The 15164-nt window shown below is 48.6% G+C and overlaps 1 protein-coding gene across 1 annotated transcript; it reads left to right on the forward strand.

The window, feature by feature from the left end:
- The first annotated feature begins 249 nt into the window (after positions 1–249).
- On the forward strand, positions 250–4613 carry MEX3B (mex-3 RNA binding family member B). The gene is made up of 2 exons (XM_070358386.1): positions 250–895; positions 1722–4613. Exons 1-2 carry the CDS (start codon positions 625–627, stop codon positions 3206–3208), a joined length of 1758 nt encoding a protein of 585 aa, XP_070214487.1. The 5' UTR covers positions 250–624; the 3' UTR covers positions 3209–4613.
- The last annotated feature ends 10551 nt before the right edge of the window (positions 4614–15164 follow it).

The following is a 15164-nucleotide window of genomic DNA, read 5'->3' on the forward strand; positions in this document are numbered from 1 at the left end:
TAGCGCGGGGGTGGGGGGCGCTAGCTCTCAGCTCGCTCAGCCTGCGGCCTCCGCCCGCCCCCGGCCGGCGCGCGCCAATCGCCTCCCCCAGCGATAGTGTCAGTAGCATTGTAGTGTCAGCTCCCGCCGGTGACGTTGCGCCTCCCTCGTCCCCCTCCGGAGCCGTCTGGCTGCAGAGGCTCAGTCAAGAGGCGGGGAGGAGAGGAGGAAAAAGCGCTGAGTGAGGGCGGGCGGGCGGGCGGGCGGGAGGGAGGGAGTGGAGGAGCCGGGGAGGGGCTCCTTAAAGAAACGCTGCTGTCGCTCGCCTGCTCGCTTCTCGCTCGGCATTGTGGCCAGCCAGCCGGGCACTCGGGGGGCACGCGCGGCTGCCGCTCGAGCTCTGCCCCCACCCCACCCGCCAGCAGATCTGGGGTGGGGACCCAGGCGGCGGCTCCCGCAGCCACTGCCCGGCGCGGACCGCCAGGAACGATCCACTCCTCCCGGAGCCGAGGAAAGAGCCACGGAGCTGTCTGCAGCCGGCCGGCCTCCCCGCCCCTGACCACTCGCTTCCCGGCTGCCTTTGTGGCCGAAGCTTCTCGCCGCCGAGCCCAGGGCCGGCGGGGGCGCGGTGCGCACGGCCGAGAGATGCCCAGCTCGCTGTTTGCAGACCTGGAGCGCAACGGCAGCGGCGGCGGAGGGGGCGGCGGCGGCGGCGGCGGAGGAGGAGGCGGCGGAGAGACCCTGGATGACCAAAGAGCCCTGCAGCTCGCACTCGACCAGCTCTCCCTGCTAGGGCTGGACAGTGACGAGGGCGCGTCTCTGTACGACAGCGAGCCGCGAAAGAAGAGCGTGAACATGACCGAGTGCGTGCCGGTGCCCAGTTCCGAGCATGTCGCCGAGATCGTGGGGCGGCAAGGTGGGTCCGGCTGGGGATGGGCGGATGCAGGAGAGAGGGTCTCGGGCCACCGCCCCTCGGGGAGGGCGGGAGAAGGAGGTGGGAGACCCGCGGTGCCGGGGAGCCTTGAGGAGGAAGGCAGAGCCGCGCGAAGGGCCGGCGCCCCAGACAAAGAAAGTGCAGGCAGGCTGTCTCCCAGAGCTGCGCCGCGGCCACGGCGGGAGACACTCTCTCATGAGAAAATCACCGCCTTCTCCCCTGGCGCCCCCCACCCAACCCACTCCGGGGAAACAAAATTTAAATAGATGCTTGGGGGAGGGGGCCTCCGATCGGTCCTTGGGGAGGGGGGAGGAGGAGGAGTGAGCATCGGATGGGAGGAGGGTTCTGGATTTCTGCAAAGCGGAATGGAGCCCCGAGGAGGAACAATGGGTCCCGGGACTGCTCCCCACCCACCCCCCCCGACTTCCCACCAAGGCCCCCGCGCCGGAGGATCCCGGCTTTTGGTCGTCTTCCCCGGACCCCTCTGCCTTGTCTTCGGGGCGGACGGCGCGTCCCGCTGGGTCCCAGCGGCATCTCCCCAGCTGACTTTTTTCTGGGATTCTCGGATTTGACTGCAGTCACTGGGGGAGGGCTAGGCAGCCAGTGGGCTGGTCCTCTAGCGCCTCGCGGGTGGAACCGGCTTCCCAGCCCGGTGGCGCGGCCCGGGGGTCTCTGAGGGAGCCGCCCCCTTTCCGCCCATCGCGCGTTCCGTCTTCCAGCTACCCGGTGCGGGCAGTCCCTGGTCTCCGCGGTTAATGGGCGTGTCTGTCTGTCTCTCCCACTCCCTCCCCTGCACCCGGACTCCCAGGTTGTAAAATCAAAGCTCTGCGGGCAAAGACCAACACTTATATCAAGACCCCGGTTCGCGGGGAGGAGCCTGTCTTTGTTGTGACGGGCAGGAAGGAGGATGTGGCCATGGCCCGGAGGGAGATCATCTCTGCCGCCGAGCACTTCTCCATGATCCGCGCCTCGCGCAATAAGAACACGGCGCTAAACGGCGCAGTGCCTGGGCCGCCTAACCTGCCAGGGCAGACCACCATCCAGGTGCGCGTGCCCTATCGCGTGGTGGGGCTCGTGGTGGGGCCCAAAGGCGCCACGATCAAGCGCATCCAGCAGCAGACGCACACATACATCGTGACGCCCAGCCGCGACAAGGAGCCGGTGTTCGAGGTGACAGGCATGCCGGAGAACGTGGACCGCGCCCGCGAGGAGATTGAGGCCCACATCGCCCTGCGCACCGGTGGCATCATTGAGCTCACCGACGAGAACGATTTCCACGCCAACGGCACGGATGTGGGCTTCGATCTGCATCATGGGTCCGGCGGGTCCGGCCCAGGCAGCCTCTGGAGCAAGCCCACCCCCAGCATCACGCCCACTCCGGGCCGCAAGCCCTTCTCCAGCTACCGCAACGACAGCTCCAGCTCGCTCGGCAGCGCCTCCACAGACTCTTACTTCGGCGCGGGCACCAGCGGCAGCGCAGCCGCCACCCCGCGCCTGGCGGACTACAGCCCCCCAAGCCCAGCGCTCAGCTTTGCTCACAACGGAAACAACAACAACAACGGCAATGGATACACCTACGCGGCGGCGGCGGCGGCGGCGGGGGAGGCTTCGGTGCCTTCCCCTGACGGCTGCCCCGAGCTTCCGCCCGCCTTTGATCCGGCTCCCGCTCCGCCGCCCGGGGCGCCCCTTCTCTGGGCCCAGTTCGAGCGGTCCCCGGGAGGCGGACCTGCAGCTCCCGCGTCCTCTTCCTGCTCCTCCTCCGTATCTTCGTCCGCTGCTTCGTCCTCCTCGGTGGTCTTTCCCGGGGGCGGAGCCAGCGCGCCCTCCAGCGCCAACCTGGGGCTGCCGGTGCACCGCCGGCTGCACCCAGGCGCCAGCTGCCCGCGCCTGTCCCCGCCCTTGCACATGGCCCCGGGGGCGGGCGAGCACCACCTGGCTCGTCGTGTGCGCAGCGACCCAGGCGGAGGGGGCCTGGCCTACGCCGCCTATGCCAATGGGCTGGGGGCGCAGCTGCCGGCGGGCCTTCAGCCTTCGTCGTCGGACGCGTCCGGCTCCTCGTCCTCGTCCAGCTCGTCCTCCAGCTCGTCCTCTTCCTCCTCCTCCTCCTCCGGGTTGCGGCGTAAGGGCAGCCGCGATTGCTCCGTGTGCTTTGAGAGCGAAGTCATCGCCGCACTGGTGCCCTGCGGCCACAACCTCTTCTGCATGGAGTGCGCTAACCGCATCTGCGAGAAGAGCGAGCCCGAGTGCCCGGTCTGCCACACCGCGGTCACTCAGGCCATCCGCATCTTTTCCTGAAGGCAGCGCGCGCTTGCGCGCACCACAGGGCGAAGGAGGACCCCCCCCCCCCGCCCCCTTTCCTTCTGTCCTCACTCCCTGGCGACGCCTCTCTGCCTAACTCGAGGTGTCCCACCTTCTCCTCTCCGCCCTCCTGCTCACACTCTGAGATCCGAAGAGGAACTTGGAAAGCTGTAGTATCCGCTCATTTTTTTTTAATTTTAATTTTTAAACAAAGGAACTTGCCAGGATATCAGCATCCGAGTACTGTAGCCTGGGAAACCTCCGAACCACCTGAAATGCATGCTCTATAAATAATAGGAACGGCGACATGCTAGTAATGATAGTTTTTACACTGTACTGAATAGGAAGCTTCCAAAAGAAGAAAACCCCACAAGTTTTCCATTTTCTTAAAAGTAGGGAAAAAAATGAACAATAATTATTATGATGAAGAGGATAATAATAGTGCTATGGGATGTGTGTGGACTGTTTCTGTGTGTTCCCCTTTGTGGCTGGGTTCCTACCATTAGAGAACACAGTGGATCCTTTTTGAATGTTCGTAGAAGGGCCAGGAGTTCCTGTAATACCAGGATACTGCAGCTTTATTAAAGTTAAAGAAACTGTAACATATCTCTTATATATTAAAAAAAAAACGTTTAAAAGTTTTAAAGAGAAATTGAATTAATACAGATTGAAGTATTTTATTCTTTTTTGACTTGAAAAATTATATTTCATATTGCAAAGATGTTTACAAGTATTTTAATTTAAGTTCAGTGAACTTTTTTGTAGCTGGGTTAAATCTTTTTATTTTAGTATGGCCTTATGGCAAAGAACACTGTATTATTTTTTAATAATCACACAATTGTGACAGAATTACAAACCATAAAATGTGTAATGTTTTGAACAGTATTCTGTTGGGATGGAGATTTTATAGGTTCAGACAAATCTTCTAGAACTGCTTCACCCAGCATATTTTCTATTCAGTGATATAAAGCATATTTTATTCTATATTATTACAAAAAAACGGAAATGTATAAACATGTCAAAAGGAACTGTTGATGCTTTCTAACATTTGTATAAATAGAATTCAGTGCAAGTTACAAAAATTCTGTTGCACCACTATAGTTTTAGTATTTCTATTTTAATACATTTGTTTACCACTTGTTTATGTATATGTAGGTGACGTTACTTGAGCTTAAATGTACTTTACTGAGCAAAGTTTAAAAAAACAAAGTATATTTTATTTTATGATAAAGGGCCTTTAACCTCATGGTCAAATACTAATATTATATTTGCTGAGACAAGATTTGAAATTGTATCAAGAGTTTTATTTTTCTGACATTTAAAGTTCTACATAATAAAGGTAAAACTTAAGTAATGGTGCTACTTCATTTTTTAAGTATTTCTATATAAATAAAATATTGAAGAAAAGCTATCTTGTGTGGTGAGTTGATTTTTTTTTTAAGCTTCTCAGCATTTCCCTTTGTAAGGAATCATTCTTAAGTGATGAATTGAAACAACTTCCAGGTGTATTATGTTGGTATTTTATCAATAGAATGGACTTTAGAAAGGCTAAGGTTGTACCTAGTTAGATGGTTAGGCTGTGGGTAACGGTATTTTTTAATTGCAAGTTATCTACTGAATCAGAGCTGACTTCATTAGACATTGTGGGCACAGTGCCAAGGATCTGAGAAACTTTTAGGGGCGCAGGAAAATGTTTAATTTCTCTTCGAAGGAAAAAAAACCAAAATGAAAATATCGAAAAGTATCTTCAGGCCCTCGAAAATCTATTCAGTTTTGCCTGAAACATTAAAAAAACAGGTATCAAAGTATTCAAAGTTGTATCACAAATTTTAATATTATTATGGAGGAAGGAATCAAAGTGCCTAGAGCCCAGGAAAGTCATAATTGCACCCAGCAAGACCCCCTAAAAGTACAGGGGACCTGAGGGCTGTGCGGGCTGTGGTGGGTTTCCACTGAAGGTCACTTCCTTGAGGGAAGCCGGGAGATGACAGTTTCTGCTTGCAGGGAACCTTGGCTGGGTTGGAGTACTGGTCTTAATAGGCTTCTTGTCGGGCAGGCTAATTGGTGTTGACAGGCTGCGGGTGTTAACTGTGTGTTGTTGTTTGGGAGAAGTTTTTGTTTGTTTTTGGCAGGCTACACCTGCTCCCTGGCTGTGGGGCTTTGTCAAGGGCTGGAGCCAGCATGCTTTCACTTGACCCACAACTCTGCCTTCTAGAGAGTACTTAGGAATGACCAGACCATGCCGCTGAATTGCCAGCAAACTTCCAGGCTGAGCTGCTCCGGGAGAACCGTGTCTGCCTGGAATGTGGCAGGCTTTTATTTTAATCTTTGCTGATGGGTAACATTTAGCAGGTGAGTCTAAAGAGCAGACTATAACCTCTGTTGACAGTTCCTCTTTTCCCCTTTGTATTCATCTGTATTTGTCCGAAAGTGTAGTTACTGCCTACTTCATAGCTCCTGATATGTTTGGTTTGAATGATTCTGTACAAAGGCAAGAGACAGCCTTTGGGGTGGGAGGAGAAAAAGGAGAGGCCCTGCTTGGGAATTTTCTGGCATCATCTTCAGCTCTGGAAAGTTCCCAGGCAGTGTTTACCCCCGTTTTTCACTCCCTCAAGGACTGGAGGTTAGCTGAGGCCTGGCAAGGAGCAACATGACGGTCCAATTCCCCCTTTCTTTGAGCTGTTCCGAAGTGCCTAGAACAGAACCAAGAGTCTTTTTTGCACTTACATCTTTAATAATGCAGCTTTGCTTTGCTGTTTTAGCAGAGTGATTCCACAGAAGGCGAGGAAAAATCAAAGCCTCCATTGGTTGAATTTCTCATGGGCTCTTGCTCACTGAGATTTTGTGTGGTCCATAAAAATGAAAAAAAAAATCAGATTTTGAAAAGCTTTAGCAAATGAGAAAGAAAAAAAATATCAGATTTGGAGGCTACTGACACACCCTTGGATGGCTTATATTTCTTTGAGGTGTGGGGTCCCCTTGGCTGACATAAAGTTTGGGGATGTATTAGTAAAACCAGGATTCTTGAGAAAGAGAGGGAGCTTTCCATCATTGGTTTCCTCTGTGGGGCAGGTCCTTGTCACGGGCGGAGGATGTGGACACATGAATTCCAACCCTGGGATTGAACCCAGGTCTCCTGCACTGCAGGTGGATTCTTTATCGTCAGAGCCACCAGGGAAGTCCTGCTAGTGCGGCTAGATAATATTGACTTCTGATCCAAGGGAGGCCTTTTGTTCCATTCCCCAGGTCCCCCCAGATGACAACTGGAGGTGGTCAGTGGCTACGGAGGTGACAGTTCACCTGGGAGCATGAGAGGAGCCATCAGATATCCTCTGTTCTTCCTGCTCTCATGCTCATGCTCAGTGGCTCAGGCAAGTCTGACTCTTTGCAACCCTGTGAACTGTAGCACGCCAGACTCCTCTGTCTGTGGAATCCTCCAGGCAAGAATACTGGAGTGGGTTGCCATTTCCTTCTCCAGGGGATCTACCCACCTGACATCTTTCTGCAGCAACAAAATATCAGCCAGCGGACATCTCTGCCCCAAATTACCAGTGCACGTGTCCTGTGTTTATGTGATCTACTGGTTCTCAACTGGGGGTGATGTTGTAACCCCCACCTCACCCCTCCTCCCAATTTGGCATTCTCTGGAGACTCTTTGGGTTATGACCACGTGGGGTAGTGCTGCCGGTGTCTAGTGGGTAGCAGCTGGGGATGCTGCTGAACAGCCTACAAAGCCCAACAAAGAATTATCCAGCCCAGGTTGAGAAACCCTGATGTAGACAAAGAAAATGGGTCTTCCCTCTTGTCTTTTCACTGCCTTGAAATTGGTGACATTGTCCTGACATTTAAAGGCATAAAGGTTGGGGCTTCCCTGGAGGTCCAGTGGTTAAGACTCTGTGCTCCCAACACAGGGGAGCCTGGGTTGCACCCCTAGTCAGGGAACTAGATCCAGCTTGCCACAACTAAGACTCAGTACAGCCAGATGAAAATAAATAATTTAAAAGTTTAGAAAATGCATAAAGGTTGACCCTCAGTAGTGTTTTGGGATTGCCCATGACCCAGGGTGGAGAAGGCAATGGCACCCCACTCCAGTACTCTTGCCTAGAAAATCCCATGGACGGAGGAGTCTGGTAGGCTGCAGTCCATGGGGTCGCTAAGAGTCAGACACGACTGAAGTGACTTAGCAGCAGCAGCAGCATGACCCAGGGTATCTGTAGTGATATGAGGAATACTTTGTGGTTTATGTTGTTTAGTGGCTCAGTTGTGTCCGATTCTTTGTGACACCATGGACTGTAGGCCGCCAGGCTCCTCTGCCCATGGGATTTCCCAGACAAGAAGACTGGAGTGGATGGCCATTTCCTCCTACAGGGAATCTTCCTGACCCAGGGATCGGACCCAGGTCTCCTGTGTTGCAAGTGAATTCTTTACCAACTGAGCCACCAGGGATATTATCAGGGAATATTATAGTGAAGTGAAGTTGCTCAGTCGTGTCCCACTCTTTGCTACCCCATGGCCTGTAGCTTACCAGGCTTCTTGGTCCATGGTATTTTCCAGGCAAGAATACTGGAGTGGGTTACCATTTCCTTCTCCAAGGGAATATTACAGGGAAAGTCAAAAGCAGATGTGTGAGCACAGGGGCTCCAAAGGAAGGAAATCACTTTTATTCACCAAACAGAGGTAGCTTGCACTCAGTGAATAATGATTTTTTATTTTTTAATAAAAATTAAAATGTTTGCATGAAGTATTCAAAATGTTTTCTTTCCCATTCTCTCCGGTGGTCCTTCCTACATCCTAAGGGAAAAACCATTGATTCTCTGGTGCTTGTTTGTAGTAAAACATGAATACTCAAACTGTAGCCCTTGCAGACTCAAACCTGGGTTCTCTAGCCTCTGTTTGCACTCTTTCTGTCATATCAGGCTGCCTGTAGCTATGAGGCAGATTTATGGGTAAACTCTAGAAGTGGGTCTGGGCCAGCCACTCTTCTTCCTTCTTCCCTTATTGCATGGGGCCCCCGTATCCTACCAACATTGGCTCTGTTATTGTCAGTGAATAACAGGCACAAAGTGATGCACAACTTTTGTCTCTTAAGCCTTATCTTTCCAAGAAATATGAACAAATTTGCTCCATGTCAAGGGGGTTTTGAGCCTGCTGGCCAGTGCAATGCTCGTAGTAACTATCCTTAAAGCTTTATAGAGCCAAGGCAGCTTGGGAGGAGATGTGTTTGTACAGGAGATACAGGTTCGATCCCCGGGTCGGTAAGATCCCCTGGAGAAGAAAGTGGCACCCCACTCCAGTATTCTTGCCTGGGAAATCCCATGGACAGAGGAGCCTGGTGGGTTACAGTCCATGGGGTCACAAAATAGTCAGGCACAACTTATGCAACAAAACAACAACAAGCAAATGAGTTCTCTCACTCCTTCTCACCTGAAGAGAATCCCTCCCTCCCTGGCTTAGGCAGCAAGGGCCCTTCTAGGGCTGAATCCTGCCCACTTTTGCCTTCCTTTCCCCTGACCCAGTCAAAACATGACCAGTGATACTTAAAGAGCTAATGTCTCTTTCCTGCCTCTGTTAAGAACCATCTGTTTTCCAGGGAGAGGAATGTGAGAGAGAATTACTTACACATCTCTTACACTGGTCTAGTGGACATCAGTGATGATTGCTATAGTTCAATAAGCCCTCACTCTGAATCAGGCACTTTGCTAAGGGTTTTACAGTAATCCAACCCAGTGGGGTAGGTGTGACTAAGCACATTTCAAACATAAGGAAACTAAGTTGGAGGGAAGTTAAATGACTTAACCTCGGATCAAACAATCCTAAGCAATAGACCTAGGATTCCTACTTGGGTACCTAAATCCAAAGCCCCTATTATTACCACTTGAGAAAAAAAATTTTTATATATTTATTTCTTTATTTGGCTGCTCCAGGTTTTATTTGCGGTACGTGGAATCTAGTTCTCTGACCAGGAATGGAACCAGACCCTCTGCATTGCGAGCACGAAGTCTTAACCATTGGACCACCAGGGAATTCCTGAGAAAAGTGTTTTTTTAATGAGATATTTTCAGAAAAAGCCAGCACTCATTTGTTACAAAATGGTCAACCATGGGAATGATGTTCCCTTCTTACTGATAAGTGTTGTTGTTCAGTCGCTAAGTCAGATGTCTGACTCTTTGCGACCCCATGGACTATAGTACGCCAGGCTCCCCTGTCCTTCACTGTCTCCCAGAGTTTGCTCAAACCCATGTCCATTGAGTCCGTGATGCCATCCAACTCATTTCATCCTCAGTCATCCCCTTTTCCTCCTGCCTTCAATCTTTCCCTGCATCAATGTCTTTTCCAATGAGTCAGCTCTTTGTATCAGGTGGTCAAAGTACTAGAGCTTCAACATCAGTCCTTCTGATGAATATTCAGGATTGATTTCCTTTAGGATGGACTGGTTTGATCTCCTTGCTGTCCTAGGGACTCTCAAGAGTCTTCTCCAGTACTACAGTTGGAAAGCATCAATTCCTCGGTGCTCAGTCTTCCTTATGGTCCAATTCTCACATCCATACATGACTACTGGAAAAATCATTGATTTGACTCTATGGACCTTTAACTGATCTGAAAGATGGAGCAGGACCCAGTTTCTATAATGACTTCAGGACACACAGCAATGCTGCTGAGAACGCAAAGCATGATTAATACCTTACACACACAGGAGTATTTCTTCAACATGTATTCTAAAGTGACTGTTTTGTGACCAACTGAACAATGAACAATAAGCTAATTCTGTACTATAGTCTTTCCAGGTAGACAAAATAAATTAGCATTTAATGAGGGTAAAGTGAATACGGAATTCTCTTTCTCTAAAAAAAAATAATCCATAAAAATGTCACATGAACTAATTTAGACAGTGACTAAAAGATGCCAAAACCGTCCTGACTAAAAAGTGAAATATAGTCACTTGTTTGATTTCCAGAATGCCAAGCTCTGTGTTTTGTTTTGTTTTTTCTCTTTCACACTGACATCATTTTTTCAGAGCGTTTCTTAGACCTTATAGGATCTGGACATGGTCTAGACATGGCATTATGGAGGCCAATGCAGGAGACATAAGAGACACAGTTTTGATCCCTGGGTCAGGAAGATCCCCTGGAGGAGGGCATGGGAACCCACTCCAGTATTCTTGCCTGGAGAATCCTGTGAACAGAGGAGCCTGGCGGCTACAGTCCATGGGGTCAGACACGACTGAAGTGACTTAGCACACACGCATGCATGCTGCTCACCCCAGGAGTCTGTTATGCTATTTCCAACAAGAGCATGTATTTTCAGGGAAGGTGTGGGTGAGAAAAATGGCAGGTTTGTGATTTAGTTTGCTTATCTGTGGGAAGGGAAAGGGTTTACTTCCTCCTGGAATTATCAGACGTGCTTAGTCCCTCTTTGGGGCTTACAGGACACCTTGAACCTCCTGCCACAGTCATGTCTGCTGGGGCCTTCACAATTGTCCATCTCTTTGTCTTTTCTCCCTACTAGGCTGAGGATGCCTTGAGGTCAGGGGTCTTATCTTTCCATCTCTGTGTTCCCCACATCCAGCATAGAGCCTTGCCCACAGGGGTGCTTAATACACACCAGGAAAACTAGTAAAAAGGGTATTTTACCTGAAAAAGCCTGCATGCCCATCAATCGCGGACTTAAGTTATGCAACTGCCACTCGGTGGAATTCTTTGTGTTATAATAAATGGGAGGATCCTCTTGATGTTTGTAAAGGCATATGCCAAGGATATTATTTTGGGAAAGAAGTTTTGTATGCATTGGGCTTCCCTGGTGGCTCAAATAGAGAATCTGCCTGCAATGCAGGAGACCCGGGTTCAATCCCTGGGTCAGGAAGATCACCTGGAGAAGGAAATGGCAACCCACTCCAGTATTCTTGCCTGGAGAATCCCATGGACAGAGGAGCCTGGTGGGCTACAGTACATGGGGTCGAAAAGACTCAGACACAGCTGAAGGACTAACACTTTCACTCTGCACGCACAAACAATTTTTAGAAAGCTATCTAAAAGATATCTAAAGCTATCTATAGCTAGCTAGCTAGCTATCTATCATGATAGGCAGTCTTGTTAAAATTTTTTTAAAAATTTATGTAGTTGGCTGTGTTGGGTCTTTGTTGTAGCATGAAGTGTCTTCATTGGGTCATATGAGGTCCTTCATTGCTGTGCACAGGCTGTCTAGTTGTGACTGGACCGAGTGCTCAGGCTTCAGTGGTTGTAGTGCACAGGCTTAGTTGCTCTGCAGCATGTGGGATCTGACCAGGGCCTGAACTCATAGCCCCTGCGTTGCAAGATGGACTCTTAACCACTGGACCACCAGGCAAGTCCCACGATAGACAGTCTTTAAGATGGCCATTAAAGATACCCTACCCTCCTGGTGTTCATACTCTTGTGTAACCTCCACCCCTCGAGAGCAGGTTGGCCTTTGTGACTTGCTTCTAGTGAACGGAATACAGCACAAGTGATGGGATATCACTTATGAAATTAGGTTATAAAGTGACGGGCTTCTTGGGTGTGATCTCAGCTCTCTCACACTGGATGGAGCTAGCTGCCATGTCCTGAGGCAATCCAGCGAGGAAGTCCATATGCTGAGAAATTGAGGGGGGCCCTTGGCCATGAGAAACTGAGATGCTCAGTCCAATAGTCTGTGAGGCACTGAGACCCACCAATCACCATGTGATTAAACTTGGAGACACACCCTCTCCAAGTCCAGTGTTCAGTTGAGACTGCAGCTCTGGGCAACATCTTGACTGCCTCCTAAGAACCCCTGAGTCAGAGAGACACCCAGCTAAGCCAAACCCTGATTCTAGATCCACAGAAACAGTGAGATAATAAATGTCTGTTCTTTTAAGCCACTGGGTTTTAGGGCTATTTGTTATGTAGAAACAGAAAATGAATACAGTGGTCACCCTTGGAGAAGAAGGCTGACATTTGGGGGTGAAGACAGAAAAGTAGCACTGCCACTTCCTAGCTGTGTATCTTGGGAAAGTTACTCAACTTCTCTGTGCCTCACTTTTTTAAAATTAATTTTTATTGGAGTGTAGTTGCTTCATAATGTTGTGTTATGTGCCTCACTTATGAAATGAAGATAATAATGGTAACGTACCTCAAAGGGTTACTCTGAAAAGCGTAGAGGATAATGCATGGCTTGTGATATGTACCCTCTATCTATCTATCAGTCCTTATGCTATCATTATTTTTTCATTTAATATCCTCATGACCTTTGAATTTTTTTTACTATGTGATTATATCACTTTCATAGGTTGAAAATAATTTGAAGAATTTAGACTTGGATGCATTGAGTGATGTTAGTCAATTTTGTCTGGGCCTGATCTTCTACATCTGAACATTTTAGTGAAAGAAAGCGTTAGTCGTACAGTTACGTCCGACTCTTTTCGACCCCATGGACTGTAGCCTGCCAGACTCCTCTGGCCATGGGATTTCCCAGGCAAGTATTCTGGAGTGGGTAGCCATTCCCTTCTCTAGGGGATCTTCCCAACCCAGGAACTGAATCTGGGTATCCTGCGTTGCAGGCAGATTCTCCACCATCTGAGCCACCAGGGAAGCCCCTGAACATTTTGATGCACAACATATCTTTAAAGTGATACAATGCTATTATTTTATTTCATAGAGGAGACATTACACTTTTCAAAATGCTTTCATATGAATCAACTCATAGCCACCCTGTGAAGTAGTGGATAATATGGCTTTCATTATTATCCTCATTTTACACCCTGAGAAACTGAGCTTAAATGCGTTGCCCAACAGGGTGTCTTTGGTGAAGTGGATACTAGAGATTTCTGGAAAGCTAGTTCTCTCTAAACATGCCCTGTGCAGATACACAGAAGACTCTTGATTTTACAGAACAGTCCAGAGTGACTCCAATGAGTTATGAGTAAATTTAATAGACTGCTTGCTGAAAATATCCAAACCTACCACCCATGGATTTAGAGGCCAGTAAAACATACTTCTCATTAAAAGTCATGATGATATTGCCTTAATATTCCTTCGATGACTCAGAAAGCACTTCAACACCAGTGAATTGTACAGCAAGAAAATAATCACTTAAAATCTCTTGATAAAATGGACCATGATATTTGGGGTTACTTATCACAGTCACACTTTTATGGTGTGCCTCCTAGATCCGATCAGTCATCCACACTTCCTATTCAGGAAATCCCGTGGTTCTCTTACCTCTCCCTTTGTTCTGAGCCTTCGGGAAAATCACTATACACCCTCCATATCCAGTTTTCTCAGCATATTAATCCCTGTATGAAAGGAACCTAGAAAACATATATGAGATAGATATTTCAGGGTCTATCCCTTTGGAATTCTTATTCAGTACAATTGGGATGAGGTCTGGAAAACTGCAATTTAAAAAGTTCCTTCTATTCTTTCTCTTCTCTGGTGGCTCAGTGGTAAAGAATATGTTTATCGATGCAGGAGACTTAGGTTCGATCCCTGGGTCAGGTAGATCCCCTGGAGAAGGGAATGGCAACCCACTCCAGTATTCTTGCCTGGGAAATCCCACGGACAGAGGAGCCTGGCAGGCTATAGCCTGTGGGGATCACAAAAGAGTCGGACATGACTTAGCGACTAAACAACAATTCCTTCAATAGGGTGTGGTTAGTTAAAGATAAAAATACTAGACCTTAGACAACCCTGCAGAGTGCTATTATAAAGAATTAAGCAGATTGATTTATGTTGATATTGACAATATGTATTCTTCAGAGGAAATCATTAAGGTACATTAGAGTGTATATAGTATGCCATGCTATTCATTTGTATTAAAATTGTATATGGAGACTTACTACAAGTATAATTGTATATTCATAAAATTGACCTCTGGGGAGGGAGACTGGCAGTCAGGAGTCTGGGGCTGAGAGAGACTTTTATCTTTTTGTAGCATTTGGATCTTTTAGAAAAAAAGTGTGTGTTACCTATTCAAACACATTTTCTGTAGTTGTTAATGATGTGTCCCTGTTGGTTCATTGAGTGTAACATATGTATTGTGTTGATGGTGGAGGAGGCTGTGTGTGTGTGCCATGTGTGGCGGGGTGGGCGGGGGGTGTGGGGAGAGATGGGAACTCAACTTTCTTCCCAATGTTGGTGTGAACATAACAATTCTCTAAAAATAAGGTCTATTAATGAAAACAAATTTTTTAAAAGTGCTAGGCATGGTAGACCCATGTATGAATGAATGTAAGGCTAGCTTGATTGACGGATTGATGGGCTGACAGAGTAAAAGCTCCCTTTGACATTCTGATGTGTAGCTAGGTTTGGGAATCACTGGACCGGTTGAGTATAAGGCCCCTTCCACCAATGGTTCCAGGTGAACCGGAAAGTAGAAGGTAAGTTTGCAAAAGCAGGCTGGATACGGGCTGTGGAGAGCCTGGAAAGCGCGAATGGGGTTTTGGTGTGTCTTGCAGGTATCAGGGGACGTGGTTTCCATAGTGTCCTCTTCCTTTTTTTAAAGTATGCATTTATTTACCTATCTATTTATTTTGGCTGTGACACAGCGACTTTCTTAAACTGCAGGGAGCAGGAGCTGCTCTCGAGTTGTGGTGCACAGGCTTCTCAGTGTGGTGGCTTCTCTTGTTGCAGAGCACGAGCTCTAGAATCTGTGGGCTTCAGTAGCTGTGGCTCATGGGCTTTAGTTGCTCCATGGCATATGGAATCTTTCCAGCCCAGGAATTGAACCTGTGTGCCCTGCATTGGCAGGCAGATTTTTTAACCACTGGACGAGCAGGGAAATCCTATAGTGTTTTCTGAGAACCGTGAGCCATACGGGCTGGGAAAACTCTAGGACAGGCTGGAGTGGGGAGTCCACTGGGAAGCCAGGAGGTGGATGGTGAGGTGCTAAGTAGCAGAGCATCCGGGATGATGAGAGAAGAGGAGAGAGCCGTGATAAAGTATTAGGCTGAGTCATGTGA

This window comes from Bos mutus, chromosome 21, assembly GCF_027580195.1.
Source record: "Bos mutus isolate GX-2022 chromosome 21, NWIPB_WYAK_1.1, whole genome shotgun sequence".
Taxonomy (NCBI): domain Eukaryota; kingdom Metazoa; phylum Chordata; class Mammalia; order Artiodactyla; family Bovidae; genus Bos; species Bos mutus.

Bases quoted from the DNA above. Each gene is read 5' to 3' on its own strand.
- MEX3B (XM_070358386.1), top strand. From the start codon at position 625: ATGCCCAGCTCGCTGTTTGCAGACCTGGAGCGCAACGGCAGCGGCGGC. The intron at 896-1,721 runs GTGGGTCCGGCT...CCGGACTCCCAG, and splicing joins CGAGATCGTGGGGCGGCAAG to GTTGTAAAATCAAAGCTCTG.